General features: G+C 34.4%; 1 protein-coding gene across 1 annotated transcript in view; it reads left to right on the plus strand.

Annotated features, from left to right (window-relative positions):
* Nucleotides 1-22830, plus strand: part of ntrk3a (neurotrophic tyrosine kinase, receptor, type 3a) — a 390201-nt gene that overhangs the window by 79700 nt on the left and 287671 nt on the right. The window contains exons 2-3 of the mRNA XM_056451313.1: nt 5207-5278; nt 13267-13338. Coding sequence (XP_056307288.1) covers nt 5207-5278; nt 13267-13338 — 144 coding nt within the window. The remainder of the gene's footprint in view (nt 1-5206; nt 5279-13266; nt 13339-22830) is intronic.

Below are 22830 nucleotides of genomic sequence, written 5' to 3' on the forward strand. Positions count from 1 at the left end.
GAAGACAGATGCTGGTGAAGCACAGGCCTCCTGCTGTTCATCTCAAACCCTCCGTCACTGACACCGCAAAACACTTTCCTGCAGCCAAGAGGCTCCTTCAAACCGAAGGGCTTCCAAACCACATTTCACAGTGCAGCCGAGACATCAACATGCTGAGGATTTTTTTTTTTCTGCAATTCCGGTCTCTCAACAGAATACAAATGATGATTAGCTCATTCAAACGCTTGTAAATGGGTTTATACTTTTAAAGCATATACACTTAAAGGGATAGTTCACCCAAAAATGAAGATTTTTCCTTCTGTTGAACACAAAAGAACCTGCAAGCATTGACATTAGAAATGTGGACCTTTCTCCATTCTCATTATCTCTGGAACCCTCCACGGATCCGACATTGTCTGCATCTGTCCGGGCTAATTTTTAGGTTTTGTTTGGTAGTTCAGACAGAATCTGTCATGTGCCAATGTGGAATTAATCACTCGTCTGGATCCTGATGTTCTCAGAATGCAATGTGTCAGTGTGTGTGTGTGACGTGGGTAACTTATAAAAAAACAGAGGCGAGATGATGGTGTTATGCTTCTGATAACTGGCTGTGATTGGAAAATGGCCATCTGTATTTGCTGTTAAACAGCCTAGTTAAGCAAAGATGAGCTGTTGTTTTGCAGATGTTTGATGTTTGAGTTTGCGGTGTGTAGTGAAATGTTGCTGTATCTGAGTTTTGACTCTTGTAAATCATTCAAATACTATAATATATTTGCATATACACTACCTGACTAATGTCTCGTTGTTGATCCCAGTTTTAAGAGCGATAAATAATAACTTGGCTTCTAGTTGATCATTTGGAAAAGTGGCAGAAGTTAGATTTTTTTTCTGATGAATCATCTGTTGAACTGCATCCCAAACATCACAAATACTGCAGAAGACCCATTGGAACCCACATGGACCTACGATTCTCACAGAAATCAGTCAAGATTGGTGAAGGAAAAATCATGGTTTGGTGTTACATTCAGTATGGGGGCATGTGAGAGATCTGCAGAGTGGATGGCAACATCGACAGCCTGAGGTACATTACATTACAAACCACAGGAGAGGGCAAATTCTTCAGCAGGATAGCGCTCCTTCTCATACTTCAGCTTCCACATCAAAGTTCCTGAAAGCAAAGGAGTTCAAGGTGCTCCAGGATTGGCCAGCCCAGTCACCAGACATGAACATTATTGAGCATGTCTGGGGTAAGTTGGAGGAGGCATTGAAGATGAATCTAAAGAATCTTGATGAGCTCTGGGAGTCCTGCAAGAACGCTTTCTTTGCCATTCCAGATGACTTTATTAATAAGTTATTTGAGTCATTGCAGAGATGTGTGTATGTAGTCGTCCAAGCTCATGGGAGTCACACAATAATTATTATTTCTCCACTGCACCATGACTTTATATTCTATACTGTACATTATTTCTGTCCAGTGACAAGACTTTTGTCTAAGCAAAGGCATGATCATATGTTATTTTGGTAAAATAAGCGTAATCTAGAGGCTTTTCACATAAGATTTCACACGTCTGAAACCAATTGATCAACTAGTGGGCAAGTTATTTTTTTGTTGTTCCTAAAACTTGGATAGGCAACAACTTTTGCCAATTATATTTCGGCACCCTGGGTTGCCTTGGTGGAAAACACAGCGCATTTCATTTCAGTCATGAAGGCTTCCTCAAAATATGCGACCTCCAGAGTACAGTAGCAGCCTCTGAAATGAAACGCTGATTCAGAGTTATAAAATCCACATGAGGTGGTTTTTATTTTACAAACAATTCAAATGTTACAAACGTAAACTTTAACTGATCAACTTAGTGTAAGACTTGATTTTCAGACATGTTCTCGATCTCTTGGTGTTGTCAATCTGGCAACCTGCATGTTCGTCATGTCAGATAAGAAAGGGCTGGCTGAAAAAAAAATCCAATATTTAGAGTTTGGACTTCAGCAAGGACATTTATTTTGCACTGAACTAATCTAAACTGAACTTCAATGCTGAAAACTGGACTGAAGCAGTTTCAGTTTACTAGAACTTCTATGTTATTGTGCTTTGACACAATCTACTTTGTTAAAGCGCTATAGAAATGAAGATGCATTGAGTTGTATTAAATAAAGTGCTAGAGGACATACAGTACTGTACATACTTCCATTTCACATACAACTACTGGTTGCTTTTTACAGTGGACAGAGGCTTGGGGGAAAATACTGGGGTAAAAAAACTGTCATATTTTGAAGACATGGCAGGGGGAAATGGAATTCAATGCAGTGCTTCTTGTTTGGTCTGAGACCCACTTCATATCATATATCTATCAGGCAGTGATATTTACTGATTATTAAAGAAATCAGACCTTAAACATGGCAGGTTTAGAATGGAAAGACCATTCATCGGAAGTGCTGAGGCTCTTCATCCGAGGGCAGCCATCTACCTTTGCCAGAAATTGGCACACATTTTAAACTGAATGAACACTTGAGAAATGTACACTATATCTATAAACTTACACAATTTAGCAATTTCTTATACAAGTTAAAGTTACAAAATAAATACACTTCTAATATGGCCCTACCCCAGGAAGCCTGTGGCAAGCTTTGCATTTCAGAAGAAGGGGGAGAAATTATAGTGTTAAAGGGATAATTCACCCAAAACTGAAAAATGTCATCATTTACTGAGCCTTCACTTGTTCCAAACATATATGACTTTCTTCTGTTGGACACAAAATAAAGTATTTTAAAGCAAGCTGGAAACCTGTATCCATTGACTTCCATATCATTTGTTTTTCCTACTAAGTCAATGGTTACAGGTTTTCAGCTTTCTTCAAAATATCTTCTTTTGTTTTCAACAGAAGAAAGAAACCGGAGTAAATTGGAGTCATTTTTCATTTTGAGTGAACTATCCATTTAATAAAAAAATTGCCAGTTACTTCACTTGTTCTTTAAAAAACTGGATAGTGTGGATATTAGTTTACCAAATTAAAATAACTTTAACTGTATTCTGGCTTAATCTCTGACTGTGAAGAACAGGTTCAAGTGTGTTAAATCCTAACCTGATGCACAGCTATCATTTGTGGTAAATGTCATGAATGACGCTATTTAAAAAAAGCTGATTTTTTTTTAGACGGCATGTTTGTCATAGATATCAGATATCAGGTCACGTTCGGTAAATGATGTCTGTCATTTGACAGATTTGCCCCTCACAATTTGTTCTGTAACCTTCTTATAGTGATTAAAAAGCACAGTAGTTTTAAACAGAAAGTGTCCATGTTGCAGGGTAAATGACAGCACACAGGCCGTCTGTGCTTTTACTATTGATTTTGCCATGAAGCGCACCTTTACCGTTGACATAACAGCTCAAAATGGTAATTTAACATAACGCATATGACAGCTATGAGTCGCGGAAAATAAACCTTGTTGCAACTCTAATCAACGATTAGCATGTCATCAGTTTGTTCGTTCTAAAACATTCCGTTTTAAAAGCGAACCATACAGCATGCAACATTATAACAATTTTAATACCTGTTTCGGAACAAACCAGTCGATCTGCACTCGTCAATCAAGAAACAAAGCTGAAGTAACAGGTATCACTGGCGTTTGACATGAATTAAATCTTTATTTTGCTTTGCTTTGATATAAATCAGCAATGACTTAGAGAAGAGGGGCACAATAAGGGCAAAACCGATTTAAATGGGGGCCCGTTCCCCTGTGGCTCCACCCCTAGATCCGCCCCTGCGCTGATGTGCAGGTAAATCGAGTTTGTGCCTGTAAACACAGCACCCCCTCTGTTCAATACATGTATTGCGATTCATTCAACGTTTCTACCAGTTTGAATAGTCACAAATTTGAATCGATTTTCAACCGGCTGAATCGTTACATCCCTACCTTTAACATAGCTGTTTAAAATGGTTAAATGGTTGTTTGAATTCTGACAATTCTAACATAGAACCTTTTATTTGCACCTAAGTACTATCAAAAGTTCTTCAGGTTGCTCAGTGGTTCCATGTAAACCTTTAACATAGAAACTTTCAATTGTATTAAACATCTTTATAGCAGAACATGGCACATCAGGTTGGTTGTCGGCATTGATTTATGTTATGAAAAGTATTTTAGATGTGTATGTATTGTTGTCAATCATTCCACAAAAAAAAAAAACAACAACACTAACACTGAACCTTGCTTCATTATAATACAGGGTGGGCCATTTATATGGATACACCTTAATAAAATGGGAATGGTTGGTGATATTAACGTCCGTTTTGTGGCACATTAGTATATGTGAGGGGGCTTGTAAATAACTCATGAAAGAATAAAGTTATGTTAAAACCAAGCACACCATTGTTTTTATTGTGAAATTCCCAATATATTTATTAAGGTGTATCCATATAAGTGGCCCACCCTGTAGATTCAGATTATTTACACACTGAAAACTGTTATTTAACAACCGTTCACTAAAGTGTTGAATGGCTCTTATGTGGCATCACTGAACTCCTAAATTAATTTGCATTTGTAATATTTAGTCCTACATTGACATGAAAGTGTGAACAATTCAAGTTCCATTTGAATATTCCACTCCAACATGATAGACAGAACTATATTCCGTTTCACTTAGATTTCCTTGTACTCGTCGGCAAGCTCTCGTTGTCTTCCGAGCGGCTGTGTTTATCAGCGCTTTCCAGCGGATGCCCAAAGTGTTTGAGCTGGGAAAACTTTGAGAAACATAGTAATGGCGTTGGCGAAACTTCTGAAAACATTTATTAATCAGAGCCTGTGTTGTAATGGGTGCTAATTCACAAAATGATGATGCCAGCTGGCTCTTGTCACAGCTGCTCTGAAGAGGTCTAGCTTTTTTGTCAACCACTGGCACCAGTGCCGGGCTGCTGGGATGATAAAATCGTGAATTCTGTCTATTTTTGTTCATCTGGATCTAATAATGTTTTATGGATTTTTCCAAATGTACTTTATCAGTTGGAACTATGACCTAATGCCTAAAGTTTTGTGGGTAATTTTATACTTTTCATGTTATTTTCGAATGTTACACGATGGGAAAGTTAATTAAACGATGTAAATGCAATCTTTAAACATTGATGCGTTCCTATCCTGCTCATTTTGCACTAATTACACCTTCCAAATCTCTGTGTGCCAATCAAATTTGACGATGAATATCTTTTAATTGTGTATTCTCAATTTGTGTTTGCAGACACATCGAGAACTGGTCCTTGCAGACGTTAAAAGATCTTGACATGGAGTTGTACACTGGGCTACAGAGACTGTAAGTACCACACCGTGCAGAGAACTGACGACACCGCAAGCAAACAAATGCGTAGCCAATGCCAGAGCATTGCAATAAAGTAACAAGAACTCACCAAAGATAGCTTTAGATTTGACATCTGCAGGAGCGTATTGCTAGCGATAGCATGCTAGCATGGGGCGAGTTTCACAGTGGCATCCAAGTGCCGTTTTCAAGCCAGCCCCACATGAAAAGTGCCTCCCCAAGGCCTGCTTTAAAATGATCAAATAATACCGCTGAAGTAGTCAGAAAATTTAATTACATCCCCAACGCCTTCCATCTGGTCAAGACTTTCTTTACTTCATTCAGTATCTTCTTCACAAGTGAGCCTTCTTCCCTCACAAGAACCCATCAAGCCTTCTTCCCCCCCACTGTAGCACAGAAACCGGGAGCAATAATTAATAAGGTTCTCATTAATGGTTTACTCTTACAGTCACTATTTAAAGGGTTACTACACCCTAAAAAGTTTGGTTATTAATTAGTTACCCTCATGCCGTTCCAGTCCCCTGAGACCTTCATTCATCTTCGGAACACAGCTTAAGATAATTTGGATAAAATCTGGGAGCTCTCTGATCCTCCATACATGGTTATGGTCATGAGATGTTCAAACTCCAGAAAAGGAACCAAAAACTTTGTCAAATTGTTTTTGTGACATTAGTACACTTCATTGAACATGTACACATGGACATGACCTTTATACTATATAACTGCAGGTTAACTATGTATGTGTATATATATATATATATATATATATATATATATATATATATATATATATATATATATATATATATATATATATATATATATATATATATATATATATATATATATATATATAACGACTTTAACTGTTAAAAGTTACTAGTTAAATAGTTAAAGTTATTAGTAACTGATAAAGTTATTCTATGTCTTCTTCTATGTCTTCTATGTCTTCTACAGTCTTCTTCTATGAAGCTGCTTTGACACAATCTACACTGTAAAAGCGCTATAGAAATAAAGGTGAATTGAATAAAGTTATGGTAAATAATAACCTTTTGGTTTTGATTGCAATGTAACAATGTACACTTTTGTGTGCTGCTTTGAAACAATAATTATAGTAAAAAGTGACATATACAACAAAAATTTGTTGTTCAATTGTAAATATATGAACACTAAAACACCTTTGTGCACAAAATAATAAAAAAAAAAGTAAAAATCTGTAAAAATGACTTTTATTGCCAGTATTCTTCCTTTTCAGGCTGTCAGGGTGTACGTTTACTATATGCTGTCCGATGTGCTCCTATTAGAGCACAAATGTTCTCTTAGTAAATGTGCAACCTAATCTAACATGGATCCTCCTAGACAAACAAAGAGTTTATTTTGCTGCACAAAAGTGTTCTTGGAGTTTCCTACAAATAGAGTTGGAAGGCAGAAGGGACGTTTTGGCATTTTTGGTTCTTTTTCTGGACATTGAATGTATCGAAACTGTTGTTGTCTATAGAGGATGAGGGAACTCTCAGATTTCATCTGAAATATCTTAATTTGTAACATCCAAAACAAATAAAATGAGCTTCAGTGGTAAGTAATGTAATGATGATCTGTGGATATGGGATTCTGTTAATTATGCGAATCAAATCATCAGTCCAAGGCACTTGTAAACCCACCTTAAGCACCATGCATTATAGAATTCTAAACATAGGTTTCTATCAGGGTACACAAACCGGCATCGCAAGTTGGTGGCTGTCCACAGCGCCCAGCCTCGACTCAGGACACTGGTCATATTTCTGCCGCGCCACAGAGCGCCATCTGAATACTTTCATTTTAAATACCATACGAATGTGCGCATCTGGTGTGTGATACTTTCAACTGTCATGTGCGCGCCGTGTCACGGCTCTGAGAGGGGCATCTGGTGTGTGACACCCTTTAGTTATAGCCTTAGTCAAAGTTAATTCATTGTGCATGGTTTTTAGTCTCTGTGTACAAGCTCGGAACTTTAAACTAGCACACAGTTGGCTGTGAAACTATACAAAGACACAAATGATTTTGTAACTACCACTCTGACACATTCTGGCACATTAGGAATATTAGTAGTCTTTGCTTGGTCTGTGTCCAAGTCGTACATGTACGGCTGAATGCTGGTCCTCTCACTCATGTTGCTTCTCTCTGTCTACCTGTCTGTTGCCATACACAAAGCGGGGGAGCTCAAAGTTGGGCGGGAAGTCGAAACTAATTTTCATGTGGAGCAACACACCCCTAAAACAACAACCCGTGTACAAGCCCCCAAAATGACACTTTTTAACACATTATAACAAAAAAATCAGAATTGTGTTTTGAACTGAACCTAAACTGGCACACTCAGAAGATCCATAATATTAATATTAAATCTTAAAAAAGAGGTAAACTAGGTGCCCTTTAAGATGAATTGGCAGAATTTGGCCATTATAAGGAATTTCTGAGTAGCAAAAATTGAAAGTGAGTGTGTGATCTTGTGTCATCTTTGGATCAGTCTAGCCTGGTGTGAGATCTTAATTTTCAGGCCACCGTTTACGATTTCTAATATGAAGTTGATCATTATGTGTGTTAAGCATCATGTTCATCTGGCTTAGTTCTCCCACCTTATGCTAAAAGGAATACTTTGGTGTAATCGCTCCCGCAAACGCCCCTAATAACAAGAGCAGAGAGTGCTTTGTGCAAATAAACATCTCACAAATGTCAGTGGTAAAAAAAAAAAATGTATTCAATATACATAATTGATTCCAGCTGCCAGCGTAAATAACTCTGGGAGCAAGGATGCAGGCTCTTGATGATATTCTGCCCTTAATGATGTTTCTTGAGGAGAGGAGACAGACTGGAAGTGAAGATTAGATGATGATTTTTTTTTTTCCCTTTTACTTTCACATTTCCCCTTTTGACACTGCTTCGAGACGGCTATGCAATTAGCAACCCGTTTGGCCCCTAGCTGCTGTCAGAAGCATTTAAAATGACAAACGTGAACTGGTCTTTCACTCTCTTTTTTTAAAACCAGCTCACCTCCTCTTAGAGCAACCATTTGCACAAATAAGATCTTTTCGCCAAATCTTTCAGGCTAATCGGAGCAACTTAGCGCAGCTTTTGACATTACCATAACCTAATTGTCCTTTGCCAGAGGTGGTTCATTGCGTCTCTTACCCTCTTTTTACATATTTGTCATAACACAGATTTCCTCATTGCTTCTGATGTTGCTTCAGTACTAACCAGAAAAGCTTTTGAGGAAAGACATGTTAAGAAAAGATAAAGGATTGACCAACTGGAGTCCAACTTGATGTTCATTAGATTTTTTTTTGCACATCTGAAGTCAAGTGGAATTTTCTATACAGATAAAGGTAACACTTTAGTATAGGGACCGATTCTTATCTATTAACTAGGGGGTTATTACCTGTCTATTAATAAATTGACTGTTTATTAGTACTTACAAGGTACATATTCGGCATCTTATTCTACATCTCTATCAATTCCTAAACCTAACTATTAACCCTTATGTGCTATTGGGGATGTTTTCATCCACTCTGCGGTGATTTTGAGTCTTAATTTAGTCATAAGTTTGTCTGTGTTTCAGCAGTGGAATGATTTTTGGTGACAAATCTTATTTTGACAGATATTTTGAGAAAATTATTTGATTTATTTTTATTCCCAACTCAACAATACACTCTGGGCAAATTTACTACCCTTTATGTTATGTTAGGGTTGAAAACATCCACTAAATTAAATTGCTGTAAAAGCACATCAGATAAATATATTGTTGCATAAATCTCTCTTTTAAGAGCCCATATTCTGCATTAAAGGGGACATAATTTCGTTTTGGGGGTCTCCAACAACAGGCTGATATGCGTGCAAGGTCAAAAAACACTATATATGCATTTATAATATGCATTTATTTTTACCTAATTATCACAAAGACTTCCATATGATTCGTTCAGAGATTCATTTGTTCACAAACCCCTCTTTAGCACGATGCTAATCTGTGCTGATTGGTCTGATGACCCATTCTGTCGTGATTGGTTGACTGCCTCAGCGCGAAACAGAGAGAAATTACCACCATGGTTTATCAACAGTGTTGAAGTAGTCAAGGTGCAGAGTGTATGTGTAAGCCCAATGCAGGAGTGCATTAAAGCAATGCAGTTTAACACCAGCTTATTGCTCTGTTCTTACCCATAAGTAAAAACAGTGACGCACATTCAGTATTAATCCTATCATGGCAAAAGCTGAACTAAACGCGGTTAAATCTGTAAAGAAAGCTGCGCGCGGTGCATTTTCAACAACATGAAACAGCATGGCCTTTGATGCATTGTTTTTGATTGATGTTCATTTTTTTGTGGTAATTTCCTGTTGGTGGCTGTTTTTGCCTTATTGACTTCCATTATAACCACTTTTTTTATGATTGCAGAACCATGACACCATATAATCATGCATTTTTGATTGTTGGTGATTGACTGTTGATCATCAGTTGGCACCATTAATCTTTTAGATATGCCTGTGCAAAAATGCTTTGTTTCTGGATTTTATATGAAATATAATAGCAAATTAATGTGTGTGTGTATGTGTGTCTATGCCTATGTTTCCATCCAAAAATGCAAATGAACTTTATGTGCAAAACTGGAATATCGCATTAAAGACGTGCGAATAAAGCAGCGTTTCCACCAACGAGTCCAAGCGAACAAAATCGTCACTTCCTGATTAACTGGCAAAAACTGTATTATATTAACTATTATATTATTATATTATATTAAACTATTATATTATATTAAAACTATATTAACAGTAAAAACTGAATTTACTGTGATAGTAGAAGCTTTGTCAATCTTTTCTTCATGTAATAAATGACTTCCACCTCAGAAGGTGTCAGACACGGAGCACAGACGCTCTTGATTTTGGAGGTAATTAATAATATAATAACACTAATACTTCAACGGTAAGGTGTTTTAGAATGACCAAAACAACAGTTCAGATGTTTTACAGTGTGCTCAGCCTGCTGGTTTCTCCATTTACGCACGTTTTCATCATCACATGATCTCTTATAATAAAATCACATGACCTTTTTTAATGCGCATACTGAAATTTGTTCGGTAAAAGTGTTTCCATCGTAGTTTATGCGCATCTTTTCTTATCGAATAAAAAGTTTATCCTACTCAGTTTTTTATGCGCATTTAAAAAATTTATGTGCATCATGGCGTTTCCAATCAACCGTTTTTTTTTATGCGCATAAAATAGGTGGATGGAAACATCGCTTATGAGAGTGTGAGGTTAACCTTTGCGCACTTACCTTGATGTGTCTAAGAAAATCATAATATGTATTTCAGCTCTCAGAACTACACGGAGTAAACAAAAACAAAGACTGTGTATTTATGCACCATCAAATGTGGTTATAAAGTCAATGGGGCAAAAACAGCCACTAACAGTAAATTAGGAAGAAAAAATGAAAATCTAATGTAAGAATGAAAATGATCATATGCATTTGTTTGTATGGCAAAACATGTCTTTTCACCAAGAAGGTCCATACTGATTCCAAAGGCAGATACTGATAAGATCAGGGCCTGGTGTGTGGACTTTGGGGGTTTTACAATGTGGTCACGTGTTGATTGGTCAGTTTGTATGTCTCAGTATTTGGCCGTTGGTCACATGGTCAAAAAAAGATACAAAATAGTTAGTAAACTTTGCTCTGTCTCTTTTCCTGCTCTACACTTCTCTTGCTCTGCTCCTCTCCTGCTCTAGAGTCTATCTTCTCTGACTCTACTTCTATCAGGCTATCTTCGTGGCCTCTCTCTCTCTCTCTCTCTTGCTCTTTCCCTCTCTCTCTCTCTCAACGCCATGGGCAGCTCATTTTAAGGTTGGAGATGATTGTAAACCAGTGTGGGAAATCATGTATAAGCCACCATTGACCAAAACAAATGGAGGATACTGCATGGCATCAATGCCGTTAATGCTTTTGTCAGCAAAATTAATTCATCAGTAGAAAGTAGTTGTCCGTTTTATGATCAAAAAGAAACCTTTTTTCATTGTTTTGTACATTGTGAAAGGCCTCAAAGATTTGTTTCTGGTGTTTAGTTTTATGTTTGCAAATTTTAAGGTCATTTTTTTATGATTGGTTCATTTTTGGTTTTAAATTTGCAAATAAGAAGAGAAAAGAGCGAATTATTAATTTTGTTGTAGGAAAAGCCAAAATGGCAATTTATATAACAAGAAAAGAGGATAGAGGGTGAAGTTTATCGAGACCTGGTGCAAGTTTTTAAGGATTTAATTAAAGTGAGAATTAAGTTTGATTTTGTTTTTTAATAAGAATGTCAAGAATATTGAAGAGTTTGAAAATGTTTGGATTTATAAAGATAGGTTGTGCTCTGTTAAAGATGGTATGAAATAAAGTAAGTTTAAAAAAAAAATCTCTCTCTTTGTTTCTCCCTCCCTCCCTCCCTCCCTCCCTCCCTCCTTCTCTCTCAGGTAATTTTATTTTACATTTAGGCTGGGTACAATTATTATCATATATTTGTATCAGTTCATATTTTATCATTTTATACAGTAATTTTGTAATTAATTCAGTTGTAACCATAGAGAATTATTGTCATTAAGTCATCTCATTTTCAAGTATTTGTGAATTACTTTTGATTTAACATCAACACTTAACTGCTCAATATTGCAGAACAATACAATCACACAATAGCAACTCTCTGCCCTGTTTTCAGCTATTAATACTGCCCTTAATTCCATTTTTGTATAAGATTGCAGAAGGATGGTTTACCATTCCTTACAGTAACAACGCATCAAAGCCAATGTTGTTACTATTCATTCACATGTCCAAAACTGTGAGAAAAAGATTTTAAAAAATCCAGTCCACAATTGTAATGTGTATTTATATTGCAATTACCTTTTATATTGAAAATGTGTCATTTTGTGTGTTTTATCACTAAATCAGTGACATCTTTTGTGACAATTAAAGAGTTCAAATCTTGTAATGTTTATAAACATTTCATAGTTTTAGTCAGGACTGAGGTTGATTAACAGATTTATGCAAAAAAAAATTATAAAATATTTATCGGATGCATCTTTACAGCAGTTTAATTCAGTGGATGTTTTCATCCCTAACATAATAAAAGGATAGTAAATTTTGAACAGTGCACAAGGAATATTAAGTAACAAATTATGAGTTTATTAAGCTAAAAGTAATACTTAATGGTTTACTAGTACATTAAAATAAAGTGTGACAAAAATAGATTATGGCAATATTTTGGTGAGAGTACAGTATTTGAAGTGGACTGATGCAAAATGATTGTCCTAAATTGTCCTAAAATGAGCAATGTTCAATGTGTAGGTTGAGTAATTTCACTTTTATGGCAAAGAATACCTTATTTATAATGCTTTTAATGAGAAACTATTGAATATAAGCTAAGGAAGTTTTTTAGATTTAGATTACATTCAACTTTATTGTCATTACACATGTACAAGGCAACGAAATGCAGTTTAGGTCTAACCAGCAGTGCAATAGCAGCAAGTGCAGGATACAGGTATAAGTTATAAAGTGCAGTTATAGAAAAACTATGGTGATATTTACAGATGGATGTACTATCAACATTATATACAGGTTGTATTAGCTATGAACAGAGATTTACAATAAATGAATATATGCACAGGTTGCTGTTAATAATCAGAAGTGTGCAGATAGAGAAACATAATTACAAATGTATATGTACAGTGGGTGTGTACATAATTACAAGTGTCCATGTGCAGTGGGTATGTACAGTTCAAATAAGTGAATCAGTGCAATGAATATGTGCAAATGTTAAATGTGCAAATGTTAAGTTGGGAAAAAGCTAATTTTAGAACAAGGTTTTACATCAGAACTCTTCGTTTATACATTTTTCCTGTTCACAGCATCAAAGAGCAAATATTATTATTGCTATTAAAGTTTTGTCATTCTTAGGGAAATACTAATTCATGTTTATTTGTCTCTTCCATTTCAGGAACATTGTGAACTGCAACTTGCGTACGATCCAGTCGCGAGCCTTTGCTAAGAATCCCCACCTGCGCTACATGTGAGTCCTGCGTGCTAAATTCTTTCCCTGATTAAAACCCCTCATTTGAAAGTCAATGGTTTGTTTCTAACACATACAGACAGAGATGTATCGGGAAGTTGGGTTCATTTGTTTACCTACACTAGGCATTTCTTAAGTAGGCCATGTTTAGCAAATGAGGAAGATGCATTTTCCATCTTTGGATGCTCTGTGTGGTATCATGACTGCTCTTATTCAAGAGATACCTCGGCCCTCGGTGCATAATTTATGAAGATAAAGTTCTCTGCACTGTGTTACAGAGCATCACCCGCAGCCATTTTTCACAAGTGAGCTCCTGCGAGCAGCCGGCAGACACATACGTTGGTTTTAATCTCTAAAGAGCAGCTTTACAGACCGCTTGTTAACATATCGTCTTTGTCTATAGCTGTTTGATGATTTCAAATTGCTTGACCGAAATGACTCCTTTCGATAATTGGCTTAACAATCTGCGCCATAAAGCGGCGGCGTGTGCCTCTTGAAATTCTCAGTGTTAGATTGCCTGCTCGCTTCCTCATTCTGACAGTCGGCAAAGACCCTCTGTTGTGTGCTCTGAATAAACAAAGATTGTTTGAGGTAGAGGCGCCTGAGTTGCAGGGGGAAGAAAATGGTGGAGAATGCGGGCAATGAGAGAGAGATGATTTACTTAATGAAGGCTGAATGGGACGAGTGTGACAGGACTGTTATTTCCCAATTTCCTGCCAGTGAGCAGTGGAAAGGACATGGAAGCGCAGGCTGTCACCTCCACACAGTCCGCCCCAATTTGTGCTGTCCATCACAGCCCGCAAATGCACTTCTTATTTTCTCTCTGTCATAAAGAGACGGGGATGAGATTTTTGTGTTGGTGAGCGCTCCCTGTGAATGTCTTGTGTACAAAATGTACAGGAACTCTTTGTGTCATGTGTTTGTCACTACATGTGTCCACTGTTAGCACTTTGGTAGGGTGTGCAGAAATATTTATTCATGTCAAGCTTCGGGTACGACCTGGACACTAGCATTCCATTTACTCAAACTGAGTTTGCACTTGGGCTAAAGTGTATCCAGAACACAACACAAAAGTTTCCCAGAAATCCTGTAAGTTTCAACAAATTAGAGTTGTGTTTCCCAAAACCATCGATAGCCAACTAAGATTGCAAGTTCCATTTGTACAAACATACTTTGGTGATTCAGTGTTTCACGGATCCATCGTTCCAGCAAACATTCATAAACAGAGTCACAATCGAATAGTTCCTGGCTGTGTTATATTCCGATTTATACCCTAATCAATACACATCCCTAATCAATACCTAAACCCACCTGCTATACTTTAATAACGATTAATAAGCAACACATTTAAAGTTTATCAAGCTAAACTTCATAGTTAATGGTTTGTTAATAGTTAATAGTAATTAAATTCCTACATTAAAATAAAGTGTGACCAAAAGTTATTCTTATTAAGTGAAGTTTAGTTATAAACAATTTCGAGAGGATCACGTGCTTATGACTGCTAGCAGCTGGATCCGCATTATCCAATTCTCAATGCACCAATCAGACGATTCCTAAGCTACTACAAATACCCTGGAATCCCCCCATCCACCCCTACTCCTCCTTCTTCCTAGATGGGTGACACGGTGGCCCAGTGCTTAGCACTGTTACCTCACAGCAAAAATGTCTCTGGTTCTAGGCTTTACCAAACCAGCAGACATTTCTGTGCGGAGTTTGCATTTTCTCCCCGTGCTCACGTGGGTTTTCCCCGGGTTCCCCGGTTTCCTCCCACCGTCCAAAAAACATGCAACATGAGTTAATTGACTAATCCAAACTGGCACTATAGACATGCTCCTAGTAAATGGTTATCTCTCAAGAGCAATCACTGGCTGTTCATTGATTATTACAGCGAGGGAGTTCTCGAGATCTACCTGAGCTCAAACTCCCCTCTCGCCTTGCAACGGGAGGGAGCCCCAGGCTCGAGGATCTTATGAGCTCAGGGCTCTCTCCCGGGACAGCATGCCAAACAAGTTTATTATTAATCATCAGCTAAGTGTGAACTCTTGAAATGTAGTTGAACGAACTTCAGAGTGACAATTGCGTTTGCATCTTGGTGCGCTTCAAAAACATGTATGCCATATTAATACAGCCTTTGCTTGTGAAGAAAGGTGACTTTTATTATTTACAGTTTTGAAGATTAGGAAATAACACAGGTTTTTTGGTATGTGCATATCCGTATGAGTTTTGAGCATGTCAACATTATTAAAAAGTAATTTAATTAAAAAATGTATTGTAATGTAGTTTTATAGACAGCAAATAAATGAATTTTTTTTTTTTTACATCTTATTGTATGGCCATATATTTGATTTGCATATGAGGTTAAAAAAAAGTTATATTTTCAATTAAATTTGCAAAGAAGGAAATGTCATACTTCAATTAAGTATGGAGGAAAAGAAATAGACCAAGGCAAGAAAACAAGTGCTTATTACTCCCATAACTTATATACTGTAGAATTAACAAATATAACAAACAAGAAAAATCAATCAATCAGTAATAAATCTGTCATAAAAGTTTTGGTTTTTAACTAACATGGTTTAGACTATACATCTCTGACAGAGTTCGGGAAACACTTGTCACTATTTTGCAAACAATGCATCATATGGTATTTCAGCCGTTCAGTTACATTGTTGTGTGTGCCTTACTTCTGATTAGGGCAAGACAGAATCTGTGGACATTTTTTTGCTATTTCTGCTCAGAATTAAAAAAAAAAATGTGCATTTATGCTGAATTATTTTAGGAGTATCATAACTAAAAGCTTTATATATGAAATTAAAAATACCTTTTTAACTTTTATTTAATATTTACAATGCAAATCCAATTACATCCACTTACTAGGTAAAGAAACTAAGTCTCTCATATAATATACCTACTGAAAGACAGAAACTGTATTGCACTTTGATTATAAATAAATCATATGAACATTTTCATATTAGTCAATCATATTGCTGAAATTAATTTCAAAACTGAATAGATAAAAATGTACAGACATTTACACAATTAAATAAATAGACCGATTGGCTAAAATTCTGTGGAAATCTGCGAATATCTGCATGCATAGATTCCGTGTGGACCTACTAATTATACCTTCACCCAGCAGTTTAATCCAAGTACTAGTAATTGAGCAACGGAGACCAAAACAATAGATATCGGTGTGTCTTTCTCTTGAGGACTCTGTGTTAGTGTGTGAAAGTCAGAAGGCTTAACAACAGTAATGCTAGTGTCTCTTTTTTGGCCTTTTTGTTTTATTCTCCATCCCGTGTGTGGTCTTCACAGAGCTCTGACTTTTATGAGCGAGAAATCCCAGAGATTTCCAGAAGTGCCATTCACAACACACAAGGGGTCAGGTCCCGGGAACAAAGCAGCAGTGTTCTGATCCGTTTCCCATTTCTGTTTTATGCCCTTAAAACTTTTGACACCAATGATTCATATTTCACAGGGAACTCAAGCTAAGAAATACACCATTGCTGTTCTGTGTCATTATGCTACAAAATTATTATTATTTTTTTGCAAATAGTTGTTTCGTTTACATAAAAAAGAATAATAAGATAAATTAAGTAACATTATAGATAAAAGTAACACATATAAGGCCGTACAGCAATACAGAAAAAATATATAAAAACAAATATCTTGCCATAGTATTAATATACATCTGCTCTCTGATGATTTAGTGCTTCTTTTATCCTCTCTTCTAAAGCCTCATTCACACTACGAGCGACTTGCAGCGGCAAATCGTTCATTTCAGTGGAGACTGAGCGACTTCCGGTGACCTCCGTCTATGAAAATGAACATTGGCGACCAGGTGGGCGTGTCAAGCGACGTGACAAAATTGAGAATCCTTCAACCTAATGCAAATGAAGAGTGATTATTCTTAAGCGACTGCCAATAAGAGCACCAGTAAAGCTCATGTGATCTTCTCTTAGATCACTCAGAGGCCGGTTGTATTGTCTGTGCTGCGAACCTACACAGAAATGTACTGTAAAAAATAGGCTCATTATACAAGTCACCTAGACTTGAACCATTTTTGAATCCATTCTGGCCGATCTCCAGGCCTGGTGAGAGCACTTTTAGCTTAGCTTAGCATAGATCATTGAATCGGATTAGACCGTTAGCCTCTTGCTAAAAAAAAAAAACAATAAAGAGTTTTGATAATTTTCCTATTTAAAGCTAGACTCTTTCTTACTTTCATCGCTTACTAAGATTGACAGAAATTATATTATGCATTGCTTGAAAATAGTCCCCAGCTAGGTACCTAGGTGCTGCAAAATATCATTGCGTCTGCTGCAGCTATGGCATGGCTGAAATATTCCTTGATTGTTATTTTAATTTTTTCTTGCTAATGGTTTAATCTGATTCAGTGATTTATGCTAAGCTAAGCTAAAATTGTCCGACTCTGAGATTGGCTGAATGGATTCAAAGATGGTAAAACTCAACTGTTTTAACTCCAGATGACTTGTAAAATGAGCCTATTTTTTAGCCTTTAGCCTTTAGCCTTTAATATTCATAAAACACTATCAACAATCAAACATGTTGTAAGAAGTGTAATAAAAATAAAGCAGTGTATATATATGATTCAGCAAAATAATATTATAAATGAAGTGTTCTAATTTTTTATCAAATGTCAAATGTTTATTTCACGACACGGCTTTATTGACCTTCTGCATATTTTTTATTTAATAAAAAAAAATTAAATGTACATAAAATTATATTAATTATGTTTTATGAAATTAAAACTCTAAATTACACACATACATACATTAATAGAATTTTATATATATATATATATATATATATATATATATATATATATATATATATATATATATATATATATATATATATATATATATATATATATATATATATATATATGTATATATATATGTATATGTATATATATATATCTATCTATATATATCTATCTATATATATATATATATATATGTATATATATATATGTATCTATATATATCTATCTATATATATATATATATATATATATATATATATATATATATATATATATATATATATATATATATATATATATATGTGTGTGTATATATGTGTATATATATATATATGTCTATATATGTGTATATATATATGTATGTATATGTATCTATATATATTTAAAATTCTATTAATGTATGTATGTGTGTAATTTAGAGTTTTAATTTCAGAAAACATAATTTAATATAATTTTATGTATATTTAATTGTTTTTTATTAAATAAAAAACATGCAGAAGGTCAATAAAGCCGTGTCGTGAAATAAACATTTGATAAAAAATCTGAAAAGTTCATTTATAATATTATTTTGCTGAATCATGCAGAATAAGACCAAGAACATTTGCTTTGCATTTACATCGTCTTTAACAGTAACTTCTTGCAGCCTCTTGTTTTGGCGGTTCACCAAGCTTTGTGACCTTTGTTGTGCGAGTTTTGCTGTCGAGGGACCTGTTGCCTTGTGTTTATACCTTGTTTTCATACCACGACCGCCAAAGGAAATTTGTTTTCAGCAGCTTTAGATAAAAGACAAAGAAATCAATACGGGGGGCCTATTGCTTTGGTCGACCTGCTTTTTGAAGTGGGGCGTTCTCTTTCATGTGTCTGCTAGCTATGTGTGCCGAAATGAAAGGTTGCCTTCTGGATTTCAACGCGAGCTTCCTTTTTTTCATTGGACAATGGAGAAGAGGACACAATATGTCCAGGAATGGTTATCATGGGTATCTTGTAAAGGTTATTCCCGTGAGGAATGGCAGAGGGGGACCAGCGAGTAACTCTCATTAAAGCCTCCCAGTCTTTCACCACAACAATGCTTGGAACAAAATGGCACACTTCTTTTATGTACACTGCTCACTAGCTTTCGTTTATTTCAGAATTATTAGCCCCCATTTAAATTTTTTTTTTTTTTTTTTTTGGAATATTTCCCAAATGATGTTTAACAGAGCAAAGAAATTTTCACAGCCTTTTCTATAATATTTTTCTTCTGGAGAAAGTCTTATTTGTTTTATTTCTGCTAGAATAAAAGCAGTTTAAAATTTTTTAAAAGCCAGTTTAAGGACAGAATTATGAGCCCCTTTAAGCTATTTTTTTTTTTTCGATAGTCTACAGAACAAACCATCATTATACAATAACTTGCCTAATTACCCTAACCTGCCTATTTAACCTTATTAATCCAGTTAAGCCTTTACATGTCACTTTAAGCTGTATAGGAATGTCTTGAAAAATATCTAGTAAAATATTATTTACTGTCATCATGACAAAGATAAAATAAATCTGTTATTTGAAATGAGTTATTAAAACTATTATGTTTAGAAATGTGTTGAAAAAAATCTTCTCTCCAAAAAAATAAATAAACAGGGGGTCTAATAATTCAAGGGGCTAATAAAACTAAAAACAAATTTTAATACTCTGAAATAACCACAGCATGAAAACGTGTAAAATTTCAACAGAACAATTCTTTACGGTGATAAAACATAATTAAAAAAATTAATTCTAAAAAAAAGTATTACAGTATGTTTGTTTTTGTTTTTGTTTTTTGCCTGTATTATGATACTGACCAGCTACCATTTTTTGTTTTATTTATATTTTGTTTATATTTTTGCCTTTTTTATTTATTTATTTATTTATTTATTTATTTATTTATTTATTTATTTATTTATTTATTTATTATTTACTTATTTATTTATTATTGTATTTATTGTTGTATTTATTTATTTATTTATTTATATATTTTTAATATTATATTTATTATTATATTTATTTATTTATTAATATTATTTATTTAATTATATATTTATTATTTATTTATTATTTTATTTTATTTAGTTTATCAAATTTTTTATTTTATTATTTTGATTTGCTTTTGGATGTTTTATTTAGACGTTTGCCTTGCTTTTTCACTTAGATTTAAATTTTTTTTAAATGTTTGGATTTTTTGCTTTGCTTTTTGCTATTTAACTTTTTATGGTCTGTTTTGATTTTTACTTTACCATGCCTTTAATTTTAATTTTATTGTTATTTATTTATTTATTGGATATGCTTCACTTTGTTTTTTGTTTTTTCTTCTTTTATGTGTTTGTTTTGTTTTGATTTTTGCTTTGTCTTGCATTTCACTTCGATTTTTATTTCTGTTTGGATTTTTTTTGCTTTAACTTTTGCCTTTTACATTTTTATGATCTGTTTGGATTTTTGCTTTGTCTTGCTTTTTCAATTTGATTGTTAAAATCTTTTTCATTTAGATTTTTTATTTTTTATTTTATTATTGTTTTATTTTGCTTTTTTGCTCGTTTCAGATTTAGATTATTTTGCTTTGCCTTTTTCATCATGCAATGCTTTTTGTTTTAGTTATTTGAGAGAATAACACTGACTTAAGGATAGTTCACTCTCCTATTTTTTCTGTCTCATGCCAATTTTTTCTTAAATTTTCTCTCTGTCAGCCTCTCATTTGCCCTCTCACTCCTTCAAGCTTTGTCCTTTTCTAAAACCTGTCATTCATAGACGTTTTCCCCCTTGTTCCATTCCCTTTTTTTCCCAGACCCTTGGCATGCAAACTCAGTTTTTTTCATCTTCCTCCATCACTCTCTCTCCCACTCCATCCATCTCTCTCTTTGTTTCTGAGATGACATTATTTATTATTTATGCCGCCGTTGATGTGGCTTCTGTTTTATTCCCCTCGCAACGGGAGGAGTGCACTAAAAACAGCTTACATCTTTTCCTTTTCTGTGAAAGAACTCCAAAATGAGCCTTTGACTTTGTGGTTAGTCAGTCAGCCATGTCTCTCTTTTCTGAAATGTGATAGGATGCTCATCAGTAAAGAAGGAGAGACTCCATTGTTTCCTTGGGCTCCGAAGGGCCCTAAGCCCCGACGAGAGCTTTATTTGGCTTGATGAAAGTTGAGTGCTCTGAGAGAAGGCATTAAATGTGTTGACGCCGTCCTCTTCGCTCATTGAAATATGAATTGGATATTAATGATGATGCCTGTCGGTGATTTCAATGAGCTTTATAAAATGTTGGCTAGAGTGGAATGACTAATCGCATTTTCAGGAGACAACATTAGCGTTTTTTTTAGCAATATTCATATGTGTCAGGTAAAATGCAAAACTTAAGAAATATGGCTGACTAAAGGTGGAGATCATATCTAATGGAATTTCTTGATATATTTGTATGCATTAAATACATTTTATGGTAGGATGACAGGCTGGTAGTCATGACAGGCTGTAAATTTGACTCCTAAGTAGTTCGCCATGCATGACCTTAATCTGATTTATGAAAGATTAACTTAAAGTGTTTTCTGTCATTTCCGTCTTTTGTGAAGGTGATTGAAACTATTAATTATTATATTACTGAATTATTATGAACCTTTTAAAAATTACCATTTCAGCAAGTTTACAATTAAAACTTTTACAACAATTACAATTGGTTTTTGGCCTTTTACAAAAGTCAGATTAAAAATTGCCAAAAGAATTTTTAATTTAGCTCAATTTAGTTTTAATTTAATTAATTAAATTAAATTAATTTTAAATTTTTTTATTTTATTTTATTTTATTTTATTTTATTTTATTTACTTATTTTTTTATTATTTCACAGCCTCAGAATTAGCTACATGGCTAAATTTGTCTGCTAAAAATGGCAAAAATAAGTACATCAAACTATATTAATATAATTTTTTTATTTTTAGAATTTTTACTTTAGTTTAATTGTTTTAATTTAATAAAAGTTTTATTTAATTTAATTTTAAATTATTATTTTTTATTTTAATTAAACTTAATTTTTTATTTAATTTTATTTTATTAAAATTAAAAAAATACTTTAATTTAATTTTATTAAAATTAAAAATTTATTTTTTATTTTTTAATTCTTTTTTAAAGAATTTTTTTTATTTCATAAATTTATTTTATTTCATAAAAAATTTATTAATTTATTTTTTATTTTATTTTTTAAAGAATTTAGTAAAGAAATTTATTTAATTTTTTTTTCTTTTTTTTCTTTTTAATTGTATATAATTTTATATTTTTTTTTGTACATTTTTAATTCCTATAAAATTATGCAAAAGGTCATCACTGAAAAAAAAAGAAAATCAGGATTCAGGCTGATAAATCATGTTTGGTCTCACCAATTTTCACATTCATTGCATTTTTACCAGCTCATGAATCTAGGCAGTAAGACCGTCACTCATCGTGACCCATGAGCCATTGCAGTGCCACATTACAAACTTCTGAAAGACAGCTTCCATAAAACTTAGAGCAGCAGAATGGCACAGATGAAGCCAGTTGTCTATAGAGGTCATAAAGTTCTATTCTTAAATATGTGGGGTACCGACTGTCCCCAAATCTTGTATTTTCTCCTGTCACTGCAGCTGTCATTCTCTTTCTAATGCTGTCTCTGTGTCACTGGCTGTCATTCCTTGCTGTTTTATGTTCTGTCTTTCACACTCTGTCTTCAGGAGAAAG

This window comes from Danio aesculapii, chromosome 25, assembly GCF_903798145.1.
Source record: "Danio aesculapii chromosome 25, fDanAes4.1, whole genome shotgun sequence".
NCBI lineage: Eukaryota > Metazoa > Chordata > Actinopteri > Cypriniformes > Danionidae > Danio > Danio aesculapii.